The following is a 27,871-nucleotide window of genomic DNA, read 5'->3' as shown; positions in this document are numbered from 1 at the left end:
CCATGGAGCGATACAGAGGCATTATGACATTTTCCGTTTTAATCACCATTCCCTTTCTAATAATTCCCAACATTGTTTGCTTTTTTGACTGCCGCAGCACACTGAACCGATGATTTAAATGTGTTATCCACTATGACGCCTAGATCTCTTTCTTGGGTAGTAGCACCTAATATGGAACCTAACATTGTGTAACTATAGCATGGGTTATTTTTCCCTATATGCATCACCTTGCACTTGTCCACATTAAATTTCATCTGCCATTTAGATGCCCAATTTCCAGCCTCACAAGGTCTTCCTGCAATTTATCACAATCTGCTTGTGATTTAACTACTCTGAACAATTTTGTGTCATCTGCAAATTTGATTACCTCACTCGTCGTATTTCTTTCCAGATCATTTATAAATATATTGAAAAGTAAGGGTCCCAGTTCAGATCCCTGAGGCACTCCACTGCCACCTCCCTTCCACTGAGAAAATTGGTCCAAGAAAACAAACCGGTAACCGATCCAATATGGCTAGCAGCAAAAAAACAACAAGGTGGAATCGGTAAAAATGGACTTTATTGAACCTTGCCCGACTCTGGCCGAGTTTCGCTCTACGAGCTGCCTCGGGGGCTATTGCAAACAAATAAAAAGACACACAAACATAAATATTTGTAATAACAAATAAAATGCAATATAAAACTTGTATAAATCATATTAAATACAAAATAAAAATACAAAAATAAACATATTGCACTATAAATTGATAGCTAGTTTGTGTATAAAATTACATATGCCAATATTTCATAAGACAAGTGTGTATTTGAATGTACAAATATTAATGCAACAAAATAAAATGACAAACAAACAACTGTAAAATATATGAGGTATATATAAAAGAATGACAAACAGAAACAACTGTAAAATATATGAGGTATATCTAAGGGAGTACGTGTGTGGGTATAAAGAACTTCAGAATATAAAAATAAACACAACCAAACAGCCTTGTACAAAAAAAACAAATGGAGAAATATTGTGTGTAACTATTTAACGATTAAACAAAATAAATCAGGATATATGAACAAATGAAGTTTGAAAAACAAAAGAACAAAAAAGCAAAAAATGATAACTAATATTTGAAAAAAATGATGAAAAATGAACAAAATCAAATAAATAAATTAGTGTGGATGGTTTTGTTAATAAATCACTATTTGAACTTCATATAATGAAATATATATAATGAAGAAGATCACTATTATATAGCATAAGTACCTTTTTGAACCACTTGAATTGGCTCAGATCAGTGCGGACGTCATTTATATCGTAGTCGAAGAGACATGAATCAGCGAGCTGAATATCAAACTTGTTCTAAGAACAGATACTTTCAACCATAGATCACTGTGCAAGCAGTGATATCGTAATTCTTTCAAAGGAAAGAGTAAACGTTAGGACAATCAAAAGTTTTTTTAAAACATGTATGATTTACTGAATCTTTAGTACTTAAGTTATGCAGGTAATGTATGGCAGTGACTTCAGACGTGTTTACAACCCACTACTTAAAATGTGCAAAAAAACTACAAAGAGGTTGTCACCAAAAATAAATTCTAAATACTATTCCATAAAATAATGGTGGAGTATATCGTACTGTTATAGACTGATTTTAATCCTTACATCTAGCCCGGAGAATAGCAAGACAAAGAAAATACATTCAAACTCATAGGGGTTTTTTTTTTTAAAAATAAGACAGATCGGCACAATAAATTTTAAATGTCCGTCAATCTTGTTCTAAATAATTTTTAAATAGTAGTGACCCCTTATTTTCTATACCTTTAGCAGACCGCATACTGCTACTCTCCGCTAAATCATACATTATGTGAACTTAGACCAGCCGCCCTGCGGCATAATTATACTCCACCACACATTCCGATACTCGCAACAGCATGCACACATGGTTTTAATTAGCTATATCGCTAGTGCTGGGCTTATATATGTTATAAATGACAGTGCTCTTTTAGCGTTTCTAAAACCAATTATATAAAAGCAATAAAATAACGTATCGCCATTGAAATAGACAAAAAAAATGTTAAAATTAAATCCGAACAAACTGATACAAATTGACTTCAACCTTGTAAAAAATAGAGAGAATTTAAACTCGCTAAAATTTCAAAAATTAAAATCAAGTGACTCATTCAACACAAAATGGTACTAGCCATACATCTTTAGATATTTACCTTCAGTAGAACAGCATGCAGCTACTCGCCGCTCAAGGAAATGCTATGTAACACTAAACTATGCCGTCTCGCGGCATTAATATACCCCGCCCCGCCTTCTAGTACTCGCGATAACATCGCCACCTGAATTTAATTAAATGTGACCAGGATCATTAATATTTCAGATGTAAACCTAATAAATATACTTAAAAAAGGGGGAATAAAATGTAACAATGAAAATAAGTAAAAAAATGAATAAAAAAGGGGGGAGCACACTCCCCACTTAACAACTATATTCATTACATGTCTTTTCAATCTCATTCCGGCTTTGATATAAGGCACTGAGAGTCCAAACAACTTGGTTACCAAGTATCCGGGTACATACCGTATACGTATCAAAACAAACAATATAATTTCTTTTAAAAATAGGACAAAGATCACCCACACTTAAAAAAATAAACATAAAGCCATAAAAAATAATAATAAAATTGAAAAATAAATGTATAGTAAAAAAAATAATAAGTATAAAAAAAAAATATAAAAAAAGTAATAAATAAAAAAAAGTGGTAAAAAATAAAAAATGGATATTAAAACAAAAAGGGGGTATCTAGAGGTACACACTGAGATCAGTTTCTCCATTGAGACCCATTGGGGAAATGGTCATGAATTCAAAAATGAACTGTTGTTCAAGCCTTAACAACAGAATGTCAAAATCACCTCCCCTCCAATTCTTAGACGGCTGTTTGATAACGCAAAATCTATAATCTGTAAAGGTGTGACCCATCTGTATAGAGTGTGCAACCAAGGGTTTTCCCTCACATTTTCTGTTAATAGCACTTTTGTGCTCAATGATCCTTCTATTAAATTGTCTAATAGTCTTACCTACATAGATTTTATCACAAGGACATATGGCTACATAGATAACGCCTGTGCTTTTGCAATTGGTTAGACTCCTAAGTTTGAAGGTTATTATACCAGTAGTTGGAATCGATAACATCTATACTTTAAGATTCACTGAGCACACGCTACAGTTCCCACAAGGGCCATGTCCAAACAGACTATAGTTTGTATATTTGATGGATGGTAAAGCAGATGGTGACACATTCTTTTACATTTTTGTCACGTTTGTTTGCAACCATAATCTCTTTATCTTTGAAATGTGGGAGAGACTATATTATATACCAATGTTTTCTGATGGTTTTCATGATGTCATGAGAAAGACCAGTAAAGGTTAAAGGGCAAATTATCTTCTCATTCTTAACTGATTTCTTACCAGGTTTTAACAAAATAGAGCGTTCTTGTCCTTTAGCCCTATTTAGACAGCTATCAATACATACTTGTGGGTAACCCCTTTCCATGAACCTGTTCTTCATTTGAGATGATCTCATTTTAAATGTATCGTCATCAGTACACAATCTTTTTTAAACGTAGAAATTGGCTGTAAGGTAAGTTTCGTATAAAAGATTTGTTAAGACAACTATCATATGCAAGGAGTTTATTCATGTCAGTAGGTTTTCGGTATGTATCTGTCATAAACCCTGTTGGGGTATTCATGATTAATATATCTAAAAACGCAATCTTCTTCCTGTCAAATTCCATCTTGAACTTGAGATTTTTGTCTAAATCATTGATCCAAGTCTTGAATTCCAGCAAAGACTTCTCACTACCTTCCCACACAAGAAAAACATCATCTATGTAGCGTTTCCATAATTTAATATTCACACTATATTTGCAATTATTAAGGTATTTCTCTTCGAATTTCGCTACATATAGGTAGCTAGGTTGTATTTTTATTTTGTATTATTTAATATGATTTATACAAGTTTTATATTGCATTTTACTTGTTATTACAAATATTTATGTTTGTGTGTCTTTTTATTTGTTTTTGTTTGCAATAGCCCCTGAGGCAGCTCGTAGAGCGAAACTCGGCCAGAGTCGGGCAAGGTTCAATAAAGTCCATTTTTACCGTTTTTCACTGAGAAAATTGTCCATTTAATCCTACTCTCTGTTTCCTGTCTTTTAGCCAGTTTGTAATCCACGAAAGGACATCGCCACCTATCCCATGACTTTTTACTTTTTCTAGAAGCCTCTCATGAGGAACTTTGTCAAATGCCTTCTGAAAATCCAAGTACACTACATCTACCGGTTCACCTTTATCCACATGTTTATTAAACTCCTTCAAAAAAGTGAAGCAGATTTGTGAGGCAAGACTTGCCCTGGGTAAAGCCATGCTGACTTTGTTCCATTAAACCATGTCTTTCTATATGTTCTGTGATTTTGATGTTTAGAACACTTTCCACTATTTTTCCTGCAGCCACATGAACTGATGTCTCAAAGACCTTGTATGTGGAACGCACTTCGTACTTACCACACTTGAAGCCTTGCTGGACCAGCATCAAGAACGCATCCTGATGCTGTTGAGGGAGGCGTTCTGCCAATTCCTGAGCCCGTTTCCAGAGGTTCCGGGAATGTTGGGCCATATATAAATGGAGGGAGGTGATACAGGCTATTAACATTGCACCCTGGAACACCTTCCTACCCAGTGTGTCCCATTCCCTCTGTTCGCGACCTGGAGGTGCAGAAGCATGGGTATGGGACTGTTTGGCCTTTTTGAGGGCGGATTCCACTACCATCAACTGGTGGGGGAGATGATGCCACTCAAAACCTAAGGATCAAATCATCAATTCCTGACTCAGCGAACCTAGACAAACTGTGTGCACTCATTAAAAAGTAATCTAGCTGAGCATGGGAACCATGTGCTCTAGATATGTGTGTGAACTCTTTTTCCATAGGGTGTAATGTCCTCCAGACATCTATAAGGTGGAGAGATGTCTCCAGCATCTGAATCCCCTTACTGGGCCACCCCTGATTTTTTGCCTTTGACTCCCTGTCTTGTGTAGGGTCTTTCACTGCGTTGAAGTCCCCTCCTATGATTATCATTTCATCTATATGAGGTAACAGAAGAGCCTGTAGTTCATGAAAAAAAGAGGCCTTGTACACATTGGGGGCATATACATTACAAATGATAATTGGAGCCTGATGGTATAGTCCTTCTAGTATCAAGTAACGACCCTCCGGGTCCTTGATTTCCTTCAGAATCTGAATGGGAGAGGACCGCCGGATTAAAATGGCAACCCCTGCTGTATGAGATGTCCCAGAGGCATGATATACCTCACCCACCCAGCGCTGTTTCAATTTATCATGTTCTGTGGGAGTGAGATGTGTCTCCTGCAACAGGGCCAGATCCGCCTTTTATTTTTTCAAGGCTTGCAAAATTTTAGTTCGTTTAATGGGTGAGAATTAATCCCCCCCACGTTCCAGGAAAAAAAGGAAAAGGTACCAGGTGCTCATGGCGGCTCAAATATCAAATGAATACAGACACATACATTGTGTATTGTGGGGGGGGGGGGTATGTTTCCCAGCTGAACCTACCCCCCCTCAGAATTAATAGCTAAAGATATCGTACACCTAGCCATAACTAAAGCTATAAAGACCAAAAGTAATCCAAGGATCTCTGTCTTCCCCCTCCTCCCCCCCCAATCTGTTTCCCCCCTCCACTTCCCCCCACCTTACCTCCCCGCCTACTCCAACTAAGTTGCCCCCCCCATCCCATCCCCCCCATCCCATCCCTAGCAAACCCGTCTCAAACAGCTGTTCTGCGCAAGTCAGCTGCTGTGGCCGACCCAATGGTCTTGAACAGGAATTGCACTGTTGGTTGATGATGACTCAGTCCAATGGAGTACCAAGTGCCTTTAGGTAGAGTGGATCTTCTCCAGTGCCCATGTCCCGACCTAGGAATATAGCTGGACTTGATGTGGGCCGTCTGGGCTAATAAACACAATGAACAGCGTTTATCCCGTCAGTCCATTCCTTCTCAGCAATAGCGATTCCAGGCCAGGTGCCTGTAATAAAAGCACCAATCCGTAGTTGAACTGTATAAGTGATGAAAGCGTAAAGTCAACTGAATTAAAACTGAGGTTATAGACAAATAACTCCTGCTGATAAACAGCACAGCATTATCCAACCCAATCAGCAAAAAAAATGAAAACAGTGAGAAAGCCACTTTTCCCCAGTGTCTGGCACAGACATTTCATCATCTGTCTCCAGATGCAGGATCCGGTAGGGACTGTATGTATTGTTGAATGGAGTCCACCTCAGTGAACCATTTGGCCCCTTGAGCCGTCGGTACTCGCAACCGGGCGGGGTGACCAAGGCAGCCCCATATGCCTCTTTTATATAATTGAGAGCAGTAAGGCGCCAAAACCCGGCGCTGCTGCGATATTGCCTGCGAGAAATCTTGGAATATCAGCACATGGTTATTCTCATATATCGGCTTTGCTCCCTGCTGCACTGCACGAATGACTGCTGCTTTGTGAGAATAGTTTAAGATCTTTGCGATCACCACCATGGGTTTGGCCCGCTCATCTCTTTTTTGGCCGAGGTGATGCGCTCGTTCTACCCGGAGAGTGCCCGAGAGCCCTGATAGGTTAAGTGCAGTCGGCAGCCAGCCCTCAAGAAAACCGGGTAATTGATTCTCCGCTAAATGTTCCGGTAAACCCACCAGCCGTATGTTTGCCCTCCTCAAGCGATTCTCGAAGTCGTCCAATTTTTGGGCCTGCTTGTCCAGCAGGGTTCGTAGCGTGGCAATCTCCTGCTGCATCCCATGGAGGCCATCTTGATTGGCTGAAACCCTAGCCTCTACTTCAGTGCAGCGCCGATCGAACCCCGCCAGCCCCGTGGTGAGCTCCTGTAGCTGAGCAGATATTTTTTTTAACTCTGGACTCAGCGCTGCCAAAACCGCCACTGTTAACTCTGCTGTGGGGTTCGCGAGTGGCAACCCTGGAACCACCCCGCCAGCCACCATTTCCAGGGTCAGGTCAGGTGTTCGGGCCTTCTCACGCTCTTTATCCTTTTCCTTCTCCTTCTTCCCGGCACGCGCCATCGAATAAAAAGAAATCGCACAATACCTCAGTAAATAGGTGTTGAGAAAAATCGAAAGAATGAAGTTAATGTGGCTGGATGAGGGTGGATGGTGGAGGCCGCAGGCAGTGACAAGGGCTCATCTGCTCTCGTCAGCGGGTCACGTGATCTTCTTCAGGCTTCATTGTATAGTTTTCAAGTATAACTTTAGAACTCAGCCTCATATTTAATCATTGGTCACTGAATGTTCATTTTTTAAAAAATATTTTTGAAATTAAGCCTCTGCCCCATTCATGTGAAATACTGTACTGTGGACATATATTCTGTGCGCAAAATTATCGCTTCATGAAATCATGGAAAAATTATTCTCATCGCAAATACACTTATAACTGTTCTGTAGTCATGCATGTCTTGGTGATAAAAGCCTTCAACTACGAAGCAACCATGCCCGACACGGGACCATGTTTCGGATTGACGATCCTTGAAAACTATATGATGAAGCCTATTATGAAGGTCATTTAGAACTATCATAGGTTCATTGATATTTAAATATAAGAACGCTGGACTTTTTGGTATCCTTTCAGTTCATTGATTTACCAACGGTCCAATTTTGTAATTCCTGAGGCCAACGTGGTTGGTTGAGTGATTGCATATAAGGAGTGACATCAGAAAGCCTGGTGATCTCAGTCTCCATCTGCTGGTTGGCGTGCATAACCCTTTGGAATATCTTGGTTGGAGAAGCTTAACAGCTCTGCAAAATCGGGTGTGGAGATAAGGTGCCCAAATTGAAAATTGTATAAAAATGGCAAGTTTAATATTAACCTACAGTCTACTTTGATAAATTAATACAATAATTGTGCAGAAATAACAGTAAGCAAATAAGCTGTAGGTGATAGCTAGGTACTGTTAGCCCAGGAAAAAGTTATTTTTACCCCTTTCAATACAGCAAACCACAGCTAAACAAATTTCTTTTTAATTTGGTACACTGAACCATGCCGGGACTTAACAAGGCACATGTCAATATTTCAGGAACTCCAACACCCCAATCAAAATTTGATTTCACACAAAAGTGCCATTTCAATCATGACCGTGGCACACTGATAGGCACCACTGCTGCATTAGTAACTTTAGAGTGTGTATCTCAAGAGATAACTGCTCCATGCCCAAAGTCGAGCTGAAAAGAAGTCCTCCCCCTAAAAAAAAAAAAAAAAACTTTTAGCATTACATGACTTTAAGTTCTTTAAAGCCGTCCCATCAGTAGCAACTTTCAGACTCTCCATTGCCAAGTAACCAGCAGGTGTGCATTGTCCCATCACTACAGAATACTGGTAGATGCAGATTACACAAACCCCATTTTGTAAATTCATTTGACAATGACAACCAGAATTTGTACAATTTAAAAACTGTGCTGCCAAAAAGAAAATGGCATTTGAACTTTTGGAAATTTTCAGTTATCTCCTTAGATCCACATTTACAGAGATCCTTTAGAATAAAACTTTTACTTGCCTCGTTGACATAAGTTACATACTCTATGACAAGATCCAAGTGGCTCTGTCGTCTCAAAAGTACTTTGTCTCCTGGCAAAAACAAGAACAAAAAACCCCACCATATGGCCTAATTAAATTTCAGATAAAAATCCAAATATTTTCGAGATGCGCTACAGTTTGCACCTGCTTGTTGACAAGGTGGTGAGTTGTTATAGGGTGGTGGCAGCAGCAACATTATCCAATTCCTCTTCTTCCCTTTACTTTAAATAGGATTTGATGAGCAGCAGTTGGGAGTCTGGAACAGAAGCCTTACATCACAATCAGGTCAATCCAGTAAAGTGCGGCCGCATTTACCCTGCTCCTAACCTGCTTTCTACTCACTTTCCGGCCGCGTTAGCCCTTCCTGCGATCCACAATCCCCTTTAACCTACTCTTACCACGTCCTTAAATCCCCGGGTAACCCCTTCCGCACGCGGCATGTATATTACATGTAAACGATCGAATTAGCTATTCCCTACCATCCAGTAACGCGCGCCCCGACTATCACTATTTTACCCTGCCGTTTTGCCGCGCGTTTAACCTGCTAACTTACCGCCTACCCTTACCCCTGCGTTAGAGGCAGGGGTAAGGGTAGGCGGCAAACTTTCCCCCAGCCCCCGCTCACCTGCCCTGGCCGCATCAATGGATGCTGGTCTCCGGGGCAGCCCCAGTCCTCTCCCCCCTCCTCCCGAAGCAACGAAAGCGGAAAAAATCTAAAAAAAAAAAAAAAAAAAAGTAGCAACGAAGTGGATGGTCGAGATTGCCAGTCCTCTCTCCCCTTCTCCCGAAGCAAGGCTGCTTTACTTTACTTTACTGGATTGACCTGACATGCTTTGAAGCTTTCCCGTATTTTTTCTTCCCTTCCCTCCACTTTCTTCCAGCATTTTGCCTGTTTTCTTTTGGGGGAGTCTCGTTTTCACCACTTCAATTCCCTGCTCCCCCCAGCAGCTAAGGCCTCCTCACAGTCCCATGTGTAAAGCAACGACTAACTCTTTTTTTCGCAGCCGCTCGAGATTGCCAGTCCTCTCTCCCCTCCTCCCGGAGCAAGGCGCGAAAAGCAGCCTTGCTTCGGGAGGAGGGGAGACAGGACTGGCAGTGTAAAGCAACGACTTACTTTTTCGCAGCCCTCCTCCGAAGACGGACATCGGCTCCCCTGCCTTCCGGAGGCGAAGATGGATGCCTGCACGGGCGAAAGCGGCCCCTGTGCGTGCAATTGGGCCGTTCAAGGCGTGACGTCATGCTGACGTCACGCATCACGCTGACGTCACGTCTTGAGCGGCCCAATTGCACGTAGGAGAACCGTCCACTTCCTGGTACCTGACATTTCAAATGTCATTTGAAATGACAGATACCAGCGTGTCCGTGAAGCGTTAGGCCCGCGCACCCAGGTTACTGTATAGGCGCGGGCCTAACGCTTCACAGACGCTTCTTAGACGCAGCTTGCATTTGCAAGCTATTTACATATAGAATTGAGCGGTAGGTGAGCTGGACTGTGCATGCGGCAACCGCGGGTGCGCCGGGCACTAACGCAGCTCTTCCTACCACTCGTTACTGGATTGACCTGAATGTGAGGTTAACGTGCAAACAACCTAAATTGCAGAGCATCCATTTAGCATAATCAAAACAACTGATAGAATGTCATAAAGCTGTACTCCTTACAAACCACAAATGGAGAATTTTTCTTACCTGCTACATTTCCTTTCCATTAGTCCTGCTGCACCAGCCCAGTCCCTGATGAGTGGGTTATTTCCCCCCAGGTTGGTGCTAGCTTTTTTGCTGTCCCATGCGAACAATTACTGTGCTGCCCACCCGATTCATTCAGTGCCTGTCCCGGGCCATCAAATAAAGCCCAGCTCTCACCTGCAATCTATATTTTAAAAACCGACATGCTCTTCCCCCTCCTCCCCAAAACCCATGGATTGGGAAGAGTATTAGATACCCTAGGCAAACCTTAAGGGCCAAAAGCAGAGTCTTCTGAGGCAAGCATATCACTTAAAATATGCATATTATATTTACATGCACTCCTATGGTGCCAACCAGAAAACTCTGCAAAAAAAACCCCAAACAAACAAACTTGGAACTCCCAGGGAATTAGACATTTTGCAATGCGTTTTCGGTGTGGGCTTGACCTTCAGAAAGCCATGAACAAACAATTATTACAATACAGTAAACCTCCCATACCAAAACAACTCTAACAACCTTATCTATGAAAAGGCAAAGCTGCACATATTACATTAGGCCCTAGAACACCAATAAAACTTATTTGGAAACTAGGCTGCTATAGATCCCTACACAAGTTACATGCCAGCAAAATACCTTACCTCGGCCACATATGCAGAACACAGAGATCCTGAGCAAATATAGAATAAAGAGATCAGAAAGTATAAACAGAAATGAGCTGAGAAAAACCGAACTGGAATCCACAACAAGCCAGCCTCTATATGCAGAGTAACAATGTAAAAACAGACAGTACCATTCTTCATAAAACTTTAAATAAAATCTACAATATAAATGGGCTCTGACCAATGGCCCGCAAATGTGCAGTAGAGAGCAGCTCTACTGCGCATGTGCGGAACAGAGAGCTCTGAGCGACGTGCTGAGAGATTGGACCAGGGTGTCAGAGGGGAGGAGGAAAGAGCAGACGAGCCGCAGCTCCGAGAAATGGCCTGAGCCTGTCCGTCCACCAACAGGGAAGGGGGGAGGGAGTTGGGACAGCTGGAGCAGAGCTAAACCTCGCCCATTTTAATTGTCAAGCAAAGGGACAACAGCCAGCCCTGTAGAAGAGAAAAAGAGGGAGTGGAGGAGGGCTGAGGGAGAGGGAAGGGGTTGTAGATGAGGTGAGAGGGGAAAAAAAGGGTAGATGAGAGGGGATGGAAGGAAAAGGGAAGAGGATATGAGTAAGTGGGAAGGGTAAGAAGTTGTGGAGAAGAGAGCGGCTCTGACTGACGTGCCGGTCTGACCGATGGAATCTCACCCATTTGAACGGGCCTAAAGGCTTGTCAAGAAATAAAGCAGAGTTGCTTATCTGTAACAGGTGTTCTCCCAGGACATCAGGATGTAGTTCTCACATGTGGGTGACGTCATCAGACGGAGCCCTGTCACGGAATACTTTTGTCAAAGTTTCTAGAACTTTGACTGGCACACTGAGCATGCCCAGCATGCCATAATCCCTGTGGCCACAGGGGTCTCACTTCAATCTCGTTTGTTACAAAAGGTGCGAGCGAAAAAATAAAATAAGAAAACAGTTTTGGACCCAATTCCGCAGGGTGGTGGGTGGGTTTCGTGAGGACTACATCCTGCTGTCCTGGGAGAACACTGTTACAGTTAAGCAACTCTGCTTTCTCCCAGGACAAACAGGATGGTAGTCCTCACATGTGGGTGATTAGCAAGCTACAGGCTGACTCATATTTATTTGGACCAACAGCATACAACTTGTGCAACAGGCACAACTGGTGTACTGTTGGGAAAATGAGGCAGCCTGAAAATCATAGCAGATGGATGTGGAAGGAGTTGGGATTATACTGGAAACAAGTTCTTCAAGATGGATTGGCCAAAGGCAGACTGATGTCCTGCCTTGTCCAGGTAGTAATGTGCTGCAAATGTGTGGAGAGAGCTCCATGTTGCAGCTTTACAGATTTCAGCAATCGGTACTGAATGATAGTGTGCTACTAAGGTTGCCATGGCTCTTACTGAGTGCGCCTTCACTCATCCCTGAAAAGGAAGGCATGCTTTCTCATAGCAGAATTTGATACAGTCTGCTAGCCAGTTGGAAAGAGTTTGTTTGCCCACTGCAACTCCTGGTTTGATTTTAATCGAAAGAAAAAGAGTTGGGTGGATTTCCTATGTACTGCAGTGCGGACTAGGTAGAATGCAAGTGCACGTTTACAGTCCAAGGTGTGTAAAACTCTCTCGCCCTGGTGAGAGTGAGGCCTTGGGAAAAAGATGGGCAAGACTATAGACTGATTTAAGTGAAAGTGTTACCACCTTGGGAAGGAATTTAGGGTGAGTACAGAGGACCACTTGGTCATGGAGGAACCTTGTATAGGGTGAGTATATGACAAGGGCTTGTAACTCACTGTCCCTTTGAGCAGATGTAATGGCTACTAGGAAAAGAACTTTCCATGTAAGAAATTTAACATCACAGGAGTGCAAAGGCTCAAAACGGGGAATGCATGAGTCTTGTAAGTACCTCGTTTAGGTCCCATTCGGTAACTGGTGGCCATAGAGGGGGGCCCCTCATAAATCGACTCACAAGGGGTTGCGCTGATATTGGGGCATCCCCTACTCCCTTGTGGTATGCTGAGATGGCACTGAGGTGTACCTGTACCGAGGAAGTCTGGAAACCAGAGTCTGAAAGGTGCCAGAAATAGTCTAATAGAGATGGAGTGGGGCAGGAAAAGGGTTAGATACCTTTTTGCGTGCACATGGTGAATATATTCCACTTAGAAAGATAAGATTTCCGTGTGGAAGGCTTTCTTGAAGCTACAAGCACTTGAAAAACCTTAGTTGAAAGATTGAGCGGGTGTAGGATCAGGCTTTCAACATTCAGGCTGTGAGGGTTAGGGTCTGAAGGTTCGGGTGGCGTAACATGCTGTGGTTTTGAGTTATGAGAGTGGGCACTGTGCCCAGGCGAATGGGTTCTCGGATAGAGAGGTCGCGAAGCATGGGAAACCATACTTGTCAAGGCCAGTATGGGGCTATGAGTATCATTGATCCCTTGTCCTGTTGTAGCTTCAGGAGAGTATTGGCTATTAGTGGTATCTGAGGATATGTGCATAGAAGGCCTGTGTTCCAAGGGCGAGCGAAGGCGTCCATGGCTAGTGTGTTTTGTTGCCTGTGCAGGGAGCAGAATCTGTCCACTTTATGATTCAGTTCGGATGCAAAGAGGTCGATGGTTGGGTGACCCCAGCAGTGGAAGATTTTGCTCGCTACACAGGGATCCAGAGACCACTCGTGGGGATGGAAACAATCGACTGAGGTGATCTGTTACTATGTTCTGTATGCCTGCCAGATAAGTGGCCCGGAGATACATGGAGTGTGCAAGGGCCCAGATCTGTGCAGCTTCTTGGCAGAGCACATAAGAGCCTGAGCCTCCCTGTTTGTTCAAGTACCACACTGCAACTGTGTTGTCTGTCTGTATGAGAACAGTCTTGTGTGAAAGGCAGTCCTTGAACGCACAGAGCATAATATATGGCTCGAAGCTCTAGGAAGTTGATTTGAAACTTTGCTTCGAGTTGTGTCCAAGTACCTTGAGTTTGAAGGTTGTTCACATGAGCTCCCCAACCCAAGTTGGATGCATCCGTGTTTAAGGTCATTTGAGGAACTGGTTGCTGGAAATGTAGACCTGTCTGCAAGATGGCTATGTTTGTCCACCAGAGAAGTGACAGACGTAGCTGGTTGGTTACATGGATCAGGGATGAAAGAGGTTGAGTGGCTTGGAGCCACTGAGATTTCAAAGTCCATTAAGTTATTCTCATGGCTAGCCTGGCCATAGGAGTGATGTGGACCGCAGAAATCATGTGGCCCACCAACGTGAGGAATTGATGGGCTGAGGATGTTTTGTATGTGCACAGGGATGCAGCCAGTTTGGAGAGGATGTCTGCGTGGTCGTTGGACAGGAAAGCTTTTGTGACTGAGGTGTCCAAATCTGCTCCAATGAAGGTAAGGAGGTGAGATGGATTCAAGTGGGATTTCTAGTAATTGATCAGAAATCCTAGTGAGTGTAGAGTGTAGTGAGCTTTAGAGAATTGAGAGCTCCTTGCTTGGATCGACTATTAGCCAGTCATCCAGGTAAGGAAACAAATGTACAGTGCTTCTGCATAGATGTGCGGCAGCCACTGCTAGGCATTTTGTAAACACTCGAGGCACTGAGGCCAGATCGAATGGCAGAATTCGGTATTGAAAATGTTTGTGACCCACTATGAAGCGCAGGTATTTGCGGTGATGTGGGAATATGGCGATATGTGCGTAGGCGTCCTGAAGGTCCAGAGAACAGATGTCCTTGATGAGTGGGAAGTACCAAAGCTCCACCACCACAGGTAGGCTGAAGCAAGAGCTGCTCTGAGAACCCCAGCACCATATGTAGTGTCCTCCTCTACAAACACTTGAAGCTGGTAATGTTTCACGAAGATATGCATAGAAGATCAAGTACCTTCTCCATAAATATCCACCAGCGTAAGCATTCTGATAACGCCCTGGTGGAGCGAGCTTGCAGCAGCTCTGGAGGCCTCTTACCCTTCAACACATAGTTGAATCAATCTCCTTTATTCAGCTAGCCAGAGTAGTTTTTGAGGCCACCTCTTCCTTATGCAGACTGCTGTACAGAACAAGCAGTCAGACTTACAAAATTCATTTGTTATCTCCAGGAAACTAAGAAGCAGCCTGTGCACATCCAAACACATGAGAGAATGATACTCAGCTCTACATTCCACCCAGAAGAGAGATCGTGTGATTTTTTTTTTTATATATATGTTTATTTGGTTTTACAAGGCATGAAAATGAACATCGATAACTTCAACAAATGTAATGAACATGATACAATTTATTTATTTATTTAATGGTTTTATATACCGTTTTACCAACAATAAATGCCGACCAAAGCGGTTTACAATACTTCGAAGCAAAATACCAGAAAAAATAAAACTTCAATAAAATCACATAGAAATAAAATAAATAAAGCAGGAATAAAAATACAATAATAATATTATCAATAACATACAAATTAGGTGACATGGGGTAAGGAGACTGGCTGTTATTATTTTAAAAAAAACAAAACTTAAAGAACAGAAAATAAAACAATAGTATCAGTATCACTGATCTACATTAAGAGTTAGTCTAATACAACACAAGTCCAATTACTGGGTATAGATCAAGGCCTAGAAAATTTCTAAGACTTATGAAAGGGGGATACAACTAAAAAGTCTACATGCTATGGGGTAACCTCAATGTCCTTGAATGCTACTTGGAACAAGTGAGTTTTCAACGCTTTCTTAAACTCATTCCGATTAAATATATGCCTTAAAAAGTCAGGCAAGGCGTTCCACAATATAGGACCTACGACTGAAAAAGCTCTATTTCTGGTCACGTTTAGTGCCGCATTTTTTATGGAAGGGACCTCCAATAGGTTTTTTCCCGCTGATCTGAGTTCTCTGTGAGGTTTGTAAATACGCAGCGTGGTGCATAGCCAAGTAGAATCAATGTGATTTAGTAAGGAGTGAGTTAACATGATAATTTTATATTGGATACGATACTTAACTGGTAACCAGTGCAGCTTATATAGAATTGGCGTAATATGCTGCTTTAAAGGTGTACCTGTAAGGAGTCTTGCAGCAGAATTCGAAACCAATTGCAGAGGTTTAATAGTGGTTTCAGGGAGCCCTATATATAAACCATTGCAGTAATCTAAGCCTGATAGAATCAGTGCTTGTAGAACTGATCGATAGTCTTGGTAAAATAATAAAGGCCATAAACGTTTTAAAACATGCAATTTGAAAAAAAGAGTTCTTCACAGTTCTGGAGATATGTTGAGTTAAGGATAGATTAGTGTCCAAACTCCTAAGTTCCGCGCTAATTTGGTAACCTGGATAACATCATTACCCAAATGTATGCTAGAAGGAGGAGCATTGGTCGAATCGGATATAAAGCTAAGATACAGTACTTCAGTTTTCTTTTTATTCAATTTCAAACGATTGGGAGACATCCATTTTTCTATGGTGCTAATGTATAGTTGAATCAAGGAAAATGTATCAGACCAGGAGGATTTAAAAGGAATAAAGAGTTGGATATCATCTGCATAAAGTTTAAATTGAACATTCAATGATGCCAAAATTCGACACAGTGGTAAAAGATAAATATTAAACAAAATTGGTGACAATGAAGAACCTTGGGGGACACCTGTACTTTGAATGTATTTTTGAGAGGAGCAGGAACCCAAATTAACTTGACAAACACGATTAGAAAGAAAACTCTCGAACCACTCTAGCACCGTAGATTTTATGCCAATAAGTTGAAGATCGGTGAGCAATATTTTATGGTCCAGCGTATCGAACGCCGCAGAAATATCCAAAAAGATAACCATGAAATCTTTGTAGGACTCGAAACCTCTAAGAAAGGTGTCAAAAGAAGATAAAAGCAAAGTCTCTGTGGAGTAGTCTTTCCTGAATCCATGTTGATTTGAGCTAAGTAAATCAAATTCAGATAAATAATCTTTGAGTTGATGTAAGACAACTGACTCCAGAATTTTGGCTAATGTACATAATGAGGCAATAGGTCTCAACGTAGAGAAGTCTAAGAAAGAAGAGGATTTATTCTTTAGAATAGGCAGGATAGAAGTTTGTTTCAATGAATTGGGAAACTTTCCTGATTTTAAAGATTGATTTATTATCAAGCATAGATGTTCCGGGTACTGCTCTACAATTGTTTTTAATAAGGAGCCAGGACAAGGATTTAAGGGAGAATTTGAATCTTTTGTTTGCTTATTATCTTTTGGACGGCTAAAGGAATGATAGTATCAAAATCTGTCCATTCTGAGTTAACTGCATGTTGACTATAATTTGGGTAGGGTAATGAAGCAAATTCATGAGATATAGTATCAATTTTATTCTGAAAGAATTTGGCTATTTGTTCACATGTATCATCTGTGGTTTCAGGGGTTACTGTTGAGTGGTCTGCTGTTAATGACTTCACTATATTAAACAGAGTTGCTGGGTTGTTGTTCGCAAGTGCTATTTTATCAGCATAGTGCATCTTCCTAGCTAAGTTAACTTCCTTCTTGTAGCATTTTAACATATTGCAAATTTCACTCTTAGATTCAGAGTTCCTTAATTTTAACCACCCACGTTCCTTTTTTCTTAAAGATGTTTTTAACCCATGTAGTTTACTGTTGAACCATGGAAGACTAGTTTTCTTTTGAGGTTTGTCATCAATTGTAGACCTAAATGGTGCGACCATATCTAAAGTGGTTGTAATGGCTAAATTCCAATCATCCATTGATTTATCTATATCTTGGGCCAATTCAGTGGGCATATTTTCCGCAAATACATTTAAAAAGGTTTCTGGGACTATGGTTTTCCGCTTCTTTATTTGTTTGACTTTAGCATTCAAACTTTTCTGTAGAATAGATGCGGAGAATGAGATCAGATGGTGGTCTGACCATGGAACTAATTGATTTTTTAGGTCAGCTGCTGAGATGTTCACATATAAAGGGTTATAAAAAATTAAATCCAAAGTGTTTCCCTTGATATGAGTAGGTTCAGAAATAAGTTGGAGCCAACCTAATCCCAACATGGCATCTAAAAACGGGGTGGTGATGGAGGAATATGAATCCTTATTAATTTGCAGATTGAAATCGCCTATAAGAATTGTTTCAACTAGATTTAGGGATAAAGAAGAAATAATCTCCAAGAACTTATTTTGCTAAGAACAATACAACATCCTTAGAGAGAAAACCTTACAAACAAGTCTTATTCTTTTTATCCCCTTTACTACCCCCTTATGAAGAACCAACAGACCCTTTGACCCTCCCCCCCAAGTTGAACCCCTGTTTATCTTTGGTGGGGGATACTGAACAGTATTTGTTGTAAAGCAGAGGAGAAGATAGAGACGTCGATGACTATGTGGAAGAAGAGAAGAAAAGAAGAAGCCTGTCACCAGATCTTAGAAGTTCAAGTCATTACATCGTTAATAATCAAGGTCTTTTTGTAGGTACTTTAAAATGGTACCTTTTAGATAGTGTGGAGGTAGCGTGAGGGTAGATGTTGCTGGCTCTCAGATAGCCAAAATCCTGTCTCTGGTCTCTTTTTTTTTTGTATATGGTTACTAGTGTTTTATATGTACATATCAATTGATGTTATTGTAGTCACATAATAAGGTTATGCTCCGTCTCTCTCCATATCTTAGTTCCTATTTAATTTCCCTCGCTATCTCTTCTTTCTCTCTCTGCCTCTTCCTCCTACTCCTTCCAGCCTGCTCCTCCTTTCCCCCTCCCTGTTCTTTGTAATTTTCCATCCTTTATAGTTAATTGTAAACCGGTGTGATGTTTCCTACGAATGTCTGTGTATAAAAGTTTATAAATAAATAAATACAATAAACAGTTTACATATTTAATGACTAACAATTTACTAAACATTCTAACGCAGAGTACACATACCATAGAGGAATGAAACAAACTGGGTCAAAGACTAGGTTACAAATATAGATTAATTTATAACATGTAAATATTTTGGTAATAAGTACTCATAAAATCATAAACCATCCATTGCACATTGCTGTGGGTACATATCTGCAGTGTCTTGATCAGCCATTGTAAGTCATTATAGTCACCTTGTATAATCTTGAGTACACCCCCCCCCCCCCTTATATTGTCATCAACAATAGCTTTCAGAAGAGACGTTGATAGCCCAAACTAGTAGGTGGATATTTATTAAGTGGCATCTAATGAGAACAGCCAGTAGTGAAATTTAGCTGTCCTTTGTGTATCTATTAATGCAATAATTTTATAGTCTACTTAACTTAGCATCTACTCTCTACGTTAGCCACACTTGTTTTCGTCCTATAATGCCGTAAAGTATTTACCACAGAGCGAAGAAAGATGTTGTTGAAATGCCATAGATAGTTTAGCGATATAGGGAGCCCAAATTTGCATAGTTCTCTCCCACTTTTTTGGAGAGGCAACCCGAGCAGACATATATTCTTGAGTTAGAAAACTCAGCATTATGTTTAACCAGTGTTTGAAAGAAGGGGTGTCCGGGGATAGCCAGACAGTTAAAATAGTTTGCTTGGCAACCAAACTGGCTTTGTCTACAAAGGCCATCCAATGTTTAACAAGAGTGCTATGTCCAGATGTAAGCAGCCCGAAAAGAAAATTATTCATTACCTGCTAATTTTTGTTCCTGTAGTACTAAGGATCAGTCCAGACGGTGGGTTATGTCCCCCGTCCAGCAGAGGGAGTCAGACCAAACTTCTGGAGAAAGTGCTACATAAGCCCATATCCCTGGTCTCCTTGCTCAGTAATTAGATTAACAAAGCCAAAAAGAGAAGAGACGGAGGGATCAAGTGAACAAACTCGAATAAACCTATCATAAATTCGAACCAAATCGGGAACAATTAGTGTCTCAACTGCAAACTTGCGAACAGAACTGTAAGAAGATATCGCTCCGTAGCCACAGGGAGTTCAGCAATAAGCCCGAAAGAGAGACGAGCAGAGGCTTCACTGACAGACACCCAAGATATAGGGAGGGCGTCTGGACTGATCCTTAGTACTACAGGAACGAAAATTAGCAGGTAAGGAATAATTTTCTTTTCCCTGTATATACCAGGATCAGTCCAGATGGTGGGATGTACCAAAGCTTCCCTAAGGGTGGGCCATAGATAGCCCCTGCTCAAATTACTCTGTCACCAAAAGAACCAAAGTTCGACAACCGGACATCCAGACAGGGCCGGTGGAAGCACTAGGCGAACTAGGCAATCGCCTAGGGCGCCTAGCATTAGGGAGCGCCGAACCGCTGGTGGCCGATAAGGCGGCTCACATGGCCGCCGAAGATCGGCAGGGCCGTGGTGGACCTCACGTCACCTCGGCCCGAAGAAAAAGGTCACATCTAAGCCTGCAAATACTACTCCTCCTCCTTCCTGCCCCCGCGGACCCGGAAGAGAAATGTTGCCGGAGCCGCGCGGGCAGGAAGGAAGAGGAGCATCGGCCGCGTGCCGGAAGAGGAGCATTAGCCGCGTGCCGGAAGGAGGAGGAGCATCAGCCATGTGCAGAAGAGGAGCAGCGCTAACGGGCCGCCACGAATCCTACATTGCGGGCGGCCCGAGAAGACCAGGGCCGCTGCAGAGCCCATCCTGCGGCGACCCGTGAAGAGGAGGCCCAGAGGTGAGAGAGAGGCTGAGAGTGTGCGTGTGTGCGCGCGCGTGTATGAGATGAGTTGAGAGATTGTGTGTGAAAGTGCGTTGAGAGACTGTGTGTGGGAGTGAGGACCTGAATGTTTGCAGAGACAGCAAGTGAGAGCCTCTGTGTGTGTGAGTCAGACAGCATGTGACAGTGAGAGCCTGTGTATGAATGATTGTATGAGAGAGAACATGTGACAGTGAGAGCCTGTGTGTGTGTGTGTGTTGTGTGTGTGTGAGAGAGAGAAAGCATGTGAGAATGAGAACCTGACTGTGATTTTGAGGGAAGAAGACAGATGCAGAGAAAAGAAATAGAAAAAAAGACAATATAAAAGGAATTGGCAAAAAAAAAAATAAGAAAGGAAAGGTGGAAAAAGAATCCTGTGACCAACAGATTAGAAAACTAAGATCAGACAGCAAAGTAAAAAAAAAAAAAAATTACTTTTTACTGATTGGCACATGTAATCTTTGGGAATGTGCAAGAGTAGCACTTTCTCTATGCGGATCTCACAATGTAGGAGATCGGCATGGAGGAAGTGGAAGCCCACTGGGCCTGCAGAGAGGAGGCAGCAGAATGGGCTTCAGTGCCAGGAGCAGCAATCAGTGCCTTCCCAATAGCCACGCAGCAGCAGTGACAGTGGCAGCAGAGGAATGAGAGAGGCTCTGAGGTTGCTGGCAAAAGAAAGAGAGGGGGGTCTGCCTTTAATGTGTGCATGTGTATGAATGGGAGTCTGCCTGGAGGTGTATGTGTGTGAATGCAGGAGTGCCTGCCTGAGGGTGTGTCTGTATATGAGAATGAATGGGTGTCTTCCTGGGGTTTGTATGTGTGAGAATAGGTGCCTACCTGTGTGTTTTTGCATGTGTGTGTGTGAATGAATCGGTGCCTGCCTGGGGGTCTGTGTGTGAGAGAATGAATGTGTGCATGCCTGGGGGATGGGGAAGGAGTGGTGTGAAAATGAATGGGAGCCTGCCTGGGGGTCAGTGAAAGAATGATTGGGAGCTTGCCTGGGTGTGTGTGTATGTGAGGGAGCCAGTGAGAGTGAGAGCATGAGTGTGTATGAGAAAATCCAGGGGTGTAAGAGTGTGTGGGGGGGAGTGTGTGTTGGGGGAGAGAGAGTGTCTTACACCTGAGAGTGTGTCAGTGTCTGTGAGAGCGAGAGGTTATGATGGGTATAAGAGCATGAAGAGCATGAATGTGTATGTATGTGACAGTGTGTGTGTGAGAGAGAATGGACATGTGAGTATGTGTGAGAGAGAGGATAACCTCCTAATCCTCGACAACATCAGGGTGACTGGAAATCAAGAGCTTCCATGCATGGACAGCAGGGGCTTTTTTAAATCCTTATTAGTTTTAATTATTGGGTGTTATTTGATATATGTGCTGTTTTGAAATATTTTATTGGTGTTTGGGAAATTGTAAAAAATGTATATGATTTTAATTAATAGAAATTCTATTTATCAGTAGTTTTAAAATATTCTTTTATTAGTATGGTTTTACTGTTATAACTGATGTTTTAAGTTTCTTGATTTTATTGTTTTATGAGGAATGGTGGTTCTGTTTTTCCATTATTAATACACAGAGTCTGGCTTCTTGGGGTTTCCATTTCAATTTTTTCTAATTTGTGCTCCTTTTATTTTGCATTCTGTATTTGGTGAGGGTCTGCTTCTGCTCTGTGTGTGTGACCATGATGAGAGATTCTGCTAGCATGTAGTGTCTGTATAGGGATCTATAGCAATCGGGTTTGTTTTGTTTCCTCAGTAGGTGGTGTATTGGTATTCTAGGACCCAGTGTAATATTTACCCTTGCTTATTCACAGGCAGGGTTATTGTTGTTTGAGTCCTTGGTGTTATTACTGTTATGTTACGAAGGGATTGCAGTATAGATTTTGAGTGTCTTTTTTTGCGGGGTTTTGTGTTAGTTCACAATGTGTCTGGCAGTGGAAGGTGTTTGTGCTGCTGTTACTGTGAGGTGACACCAGAATTTGAAAATATCTTTTAGTATGATGAGCTGTAAGGGAAACATCCAAGCTCCATTGTTTGGGGGAATTTCAGTGGATGCACAGAGTTACAGAACTGGAGGTGCAATTTATATTGACATTCTGTCCCTTCCTATATATTCCAGACTTCACTCTCATAGCCATATAGAATTAGTTGAATGAGGCTATCAAATAATTTTATAGTAGTTTTACTAGAAGTGTGAAACTGGCCAGCTTTTTAAAATTACGGAGAAGACCCTTTGGACTTTTTTATTAACACTTTTTTTTATAACCAATTTTAAAGCAGGATCCATGCTATAGAGGTGGGTGTGATGAAGAAATGTCATTTTGGCTTCCCCCCCCAAATTCTTCTGTTTAGAGATGCCACTGATTTTCTGTGACCTTAAACATTAGTACAAGAAGGATTAAGGGGGGGGATGCTGGAGAGGCACACAAATACATTGGCCCCCGGGCACCGGAGATCCTTGGTACACCACTGGGTGCGAGTCATATGGGGCCGCAAGCGATGGCAAAGAGGAGTAGAGATTTGGCGGGCTGCAAGCAGTGCCCAACCTGCTTGCTACCCAGAAAAACCACACAGTCAGCGGGCGTGATCGAGAATGACGTAGGAATCGGGGCCAAGACCGGGGGGTGGCGGGGGCACAAGGGAGAAGGCTCGCCTAGGGCGCCAAATCCCCTTGCACCGGCCCTGCATCCAGATGATAGTGATGAGCAAATATATGGAGTGACTTCCAAGTGGCTGCTCTGCAGATCTCTTGCGAGGAAACCGAAAGGCTCTCCGCCCAGGACGTACATTGCGATCGAAGAGAGTGGGCCTTGACGCCCAGAGGAGGCTTTTGTCCTGCGCCACAGCGTGGTGCTGGCTTTCAGCCAGCGAGTGATTGTCATCTTAGAGGCCATACAACCTTTCTTAGGTCCCGACCAAAGGACGAACAGGTGGTCCGAAACACGGAACTCATTGGTGACCTCCAGGTAACGCAGACAGCGCTTGACATCAAGCTTGCATAGGTCCTGAGAGACATCCTGAGAAAAGGAAGGCAATTCCACCGTCTGATTAAGATGAAAGGTCGAAACCACCTTGGGTAGAAAGGAGGGTACCGTGCGCAAAGTGACACCCGTGTGGGTGAATCTGAGATATGGCTCCCTACAAGATAACAACTGCAGCTCCGAAATGCGGCGTGCCGAACTAATCGCCACCAAGAAGATAGTCTTGAGGGTTAGGTCCCTGAGGGTAGAGTTATGTAGGGGCTCGAAAGGAGGCCCGCCAAGAATACAAAGCACAAGGTTGAGGCTCCAAGAAGGGCAAGGAGCCTGCAGTGGTGGCCTCAAGTGTTTCACCCCTTTAAGGAAGCGGACTACGTCCGGATGAGACGAGAGCAGGACCTCCTTCCCGCGGCGGAGCAAGGCTCCCAAAGTGGCAACCTGGAACCGCAGAGAATTGTAAGCTAGACCCTTGTCCAGACCAGCCTGCAAGAACGCGAGGATCTGTGCAACCGAAGCATGGGACGGATGTATGGTGTGTGACGTGCACCACGTCTCAAAGACTTTCCACACCTGGACATAGGCGACGGAAGTGGACGTCTTACGTGCCTTGAGCAATGTCGAAATCACGGCCTCCGGATAACCACGGTGCCTCAACTTGCGCCTCTCAAAAGCCAAGCCGCAAGACAGAAGCGAGATGCCTCGTCGAAAAATATTGGCCCCTGCCGAAGCAGGCGGGGAAGATGACCGAGGCGTAAGGGTCCGTCCTCCACCAGGTTGAGTAGGTCTGCGAACCATGGCCATCGAGGCCACTCTGGTGCCACCAAGATTACAGGCCCCGGTGGCCTTCTACCCTCCGAAGCACCTTGCCCACCAGGGGCCACGGAGGGAACATATATAGGAGAATCTGCCGTGGCCACGGCAGTACCAGCGCATCGACCCCCTCTGCGCCACACTCTCTTCTGCGGCTGAAGAAGCGAGGGGCCTTCGCGTTGCGGGCTCTGGCCATGAGGTCCATGTGAGGAATCCCCCAATGTTGCACTATCAGACGCATTTCTTCCTCTGAGAGCTCCCATTCTCCGGGGTCGAGATGTTGTTGGATTAGGAAATCCGCCTGTACGTTGTCCATCTCTGCAATGTGGGAGGCCGGTAAGCGGAGCAGATGGACCTCCGCCCACTTCATCAGTCTATCCGCTTCCAGAGAGACGTGACGGCTCTGCGTGCCTCCCTGACGATTTATGTACGCCACAGTGGTCGCGTTGTCCGAGAGTATTCTGACCGCCCGCTGACAAACCAGGGGAAGGAAGTCCTGCAGTGCTAAGCGAACCGCTCTGGTCTCCAGCCGGTTGATCGGCCATCATGCTTGAGCTTTCGTCCACAGTCTCTGCAGAGATCTGGACTGGCATACCGCTCCCCAGCCCAAGAGGCTGGCATCCGTGGTGACTACTACCCAGTCTGGAACTTCCAGAGATACCCCCTGTGCCAAGTGGTTGGGGTCCAGCCACCAGAGGAAGCTCTCTTCGGCGGTTCGAGGTATCGGGAGAATAGCCTGAAAGTCCCGCGACACCGGCTTCCAGCGGGAAAGGAGGGCCCTCTGGAGAGGGTGCATATGTGCAAAAGCCCAGGGAACCAGATCGATAGTGGATGCCATGGATCCCAGGACCTATAGATAATCCCATGCTGTGGGCCAAGAGAGCGCAGAGAAACGTCGTATCTGGTCCCGCAAAGCTTGGGCTCGCTCCTGTCCAAGAAACACCATGCCTGACTTCGTGTAGAACCGCGCTCCCAGGAAGTCCAATGACTGTGACGGGATGAGGTGGCGTTTGGTATAGTTGATGATCCACCCCAGGGATTGAAGCAGTTGCATTACTCTGTCGACCGCTCAATAACCCTGGTTCAGGGATTTCGCCCGTATGAACCAATCGTCTAGGTAAGGGTGGACCAGAATCCCCTCCCGACATAGGGCGGCCGCCACCACCACCATGATCTTTGTGAAGACGCGTGGGGCCGTTGCCAACCCGAAAGGAAGGGCCTGGAATTGAAACTGTTGTCCCAATATCTTGAAGCGGAGGAATCGTTGATGCGCCCAGTAGATCAGAATATGTAGATACACCTCCGTGAGGTCCAGCGAGACCAGGAATTCTCCCTGGTGTATTGCTGCCAGCACTGAACGAAGGGTCTCCATCCTGAAATGTGGCACCTTGAGGGATTTGTTTACAGACTTGAGGTCCAGAATGGGACGGAAGGTGCCTTCTTTCTTGGGAACCACGAAATAGATGGAGTAGTGGCTCCCAGCGTAAGGAGCCGGTCCAGAGTCTCGCGAACGACAAAGTTGCTTATGGAGAGGACTGCATGGAGAGAAAATGAATCTCTCTCTGGGGGGCGTACAAAATCCAATGCGTAGCCGTGCTTTAGAATACCCACGACCCACTGATCCAACGGGATTCGGACCCACTCTTCATAGAAGAGTGAAATCCGGTCCCCTATCCTGGGGGTAGCCGTGTGGGTCGGCCTGGCATCATTGGGCTGGTTTTGAGGACGCTCCTTGGCCCGGCCCGTCCTTGCTGGGCCTGCGCCCTCAAAAGGGCCGGTTCCAGGAATGAGAGTGGGAAGACTGTGTCTGGGGGGGGGGGGGGGTCTGTTGCCTTGTATTACGAAACCAGCGTTGTGGTGAAAAAGACTTCGAGGAACTGAAGGACCTTGTAGAGCGTGGTCAATCTTCTGGGAGTCTATGCACTGCATTCTCGCCCAGGGTCTTGATGATCTGATCCAGATCTTCCCCGAAGAGGAACTTTGCCTTAAAAGGGAGGGACCCCAGACGAGTCGAGGAGGAATCAGCTGACCAGTTTCGGAGCCACAAAAGGTGGCGGGCCGAGACCACGGCCACCATAGACCGGGCCTGGACCCACAAAGGATCATTTAGAGCGTCCGCTCCGTAGGCAATCACGGCCTCCAATCAGTCCACAGATCCTGGGAGGTGAGAAGTTGTTGGACCCAACGGAGACCTGCCCTTTGCGCCAGTGAGCTGCAGATGGCTGCTTGCACCCCCAGTGCTGATACCTCAAAAACTCTCTTGAGGTAAACCTAACTTCCTGTCTTGAAGGTCCTGCTACGCCGTGCCCCCTGTAACCTGGATGGTCGTACGCTTTGTGACTGCAGAGACCATGGAATCCACTGCCGGGACCTTAAGCAGTCTAGAAACTCCTCTGGTAGGGATGCACCCGAGGCCACCCTGCTGACCTTCAGGGTGGCCTCGGGCGCATCCCATTCCCTGGAAATTAACTGTAGCAACGTGGGATGCGTAGGGAAAGCCTTGGCTGGCGGCCGGAGCCCAGCCAAACAGGGTCCCCCCCTTCTTTGCCTTGAGATTGGGTCCTGGCGGCTCCGGAGGGGCATCAATATCCAGTTCCTGCAGGATGTGTGGAATCAAATCATCCAGCTCGTCCCGTTGAAAAATGCGGAGCACCCATGGGTCTTCCCCCTCCATCTGGGCCGCCAATAAAGGGTCGTCCCCGGTCGGATCCGGGACCGGATCCCCTCCCTGATGCGAAGGATAGCCTCTGGGTGGTCCAGGGATGCACCCGTCGTCCCCCTCTCCAGTGGGCCACAGCCCCGGGGAAGGACTCCCCCCGGGGGGGGGGGGGGGGGGTCCGTTCGTGCCAGCTTGGGAGGTGTGGGCCCCGGGATGAAATCCAGCGGCTGAGACATTTTGGAGAAAGGCATTGTGCATCAAAACCACAAACTCTGGAGAAAAAGCTGGAACCCCCGAGGGGGCCCCAACCGGAGGCTCCCCCGACAGAAATTGTGGCTCCGACTCGTGGACAGGGGCTAAAACTGGTGGCAGCGCCGGGAACGGGGCCTCTGTCTCCTCCTCAGGAGGTCTCAGCATCAGACGTGTCATGCCGCAAAATGGCCGCCATTCCCACGCTCAGCGGGAACGGGGCCTGGCACTGTCCTCCCGCGAGCTCCTGCGTCGCCCCCCCCTGCTGTGAACCGCCTTCCCCACTGGGAAGGCAGCTTGTGCAAAGTCCCTCCCTCGAAAGCCGGCCCCCAAGCCGGCCACACGCCTTACAGACCGCCGCTCTCGGCATGCCTAGTCTGGGAGGGAGGGAGCGCGGAACAATCACTCCTCGCGCCTGGAAGATGGCCCCAGCCAAAGGACCGCCCCGAACACCCCACCGACCCTGAAACACTCGGAAGGCCGCTGGGGAATGGGACCTCCCGGCGGACGGCAGCACCGGGGAATGGTACGTTGCGGGGCGGCACACGGTGGGGGGAAGAGGTTAGAGCCTCTAACTTTCACCCTGGCGGTCCGGCGCGAATAAAGGACAAGCCTGCAAGGCAAAATAAAACATGCACTTACTCAATTCAATA

At 44.6% G+C, this 27,871-nt stretch overlaps 1 protein-coding gene across 4 annotated transcripts in view; it reads right to left on the bottom strand.

Moving 5' to 3' along the window:
- MOV10L1 (Mov10 like RISC complex RNA helicase 1) overlaps positions 1-27,871 on the bottom strand; it is a 546,310-nt gene that overhangs the window by 319,706 nt on the left and 198,733 nt on the right. For all 4 annotated transcript variants that reach the window (XM_029617025.1, XM_029617022.1, XM_029617023.1 and 1 more), the window contains exon 11: positions 8,617-8,687. In XM_029617025.1, the coding sequence (XP_029472885.1) occupies positions 8,617-8,687 (71 nt within the window). The remainder of the gene's footprint in view (positions 1-8,616; positions 8,688-27,871) is intronic.

Source organism: Rhinatrema bivittatum, chromosome 9, assembly GCF_901001135.1.
Source record: "Rhinatrema bivittatum chromosome 9, aRhiBiv1.1, whole genome shotgun sequence".
In the NCBI taxonomy this organism is placed as follows: domain Eukaryota; kingdom Metazoa; phylum Chordata; class Amphibia; order Gymnophiona; family Rhinatrematidae; genus Rhinatrema; species Rhinatrema bivittatum.
This window is presented reverse-complemented; position numbering and strand designations above follow the sequence as displayed.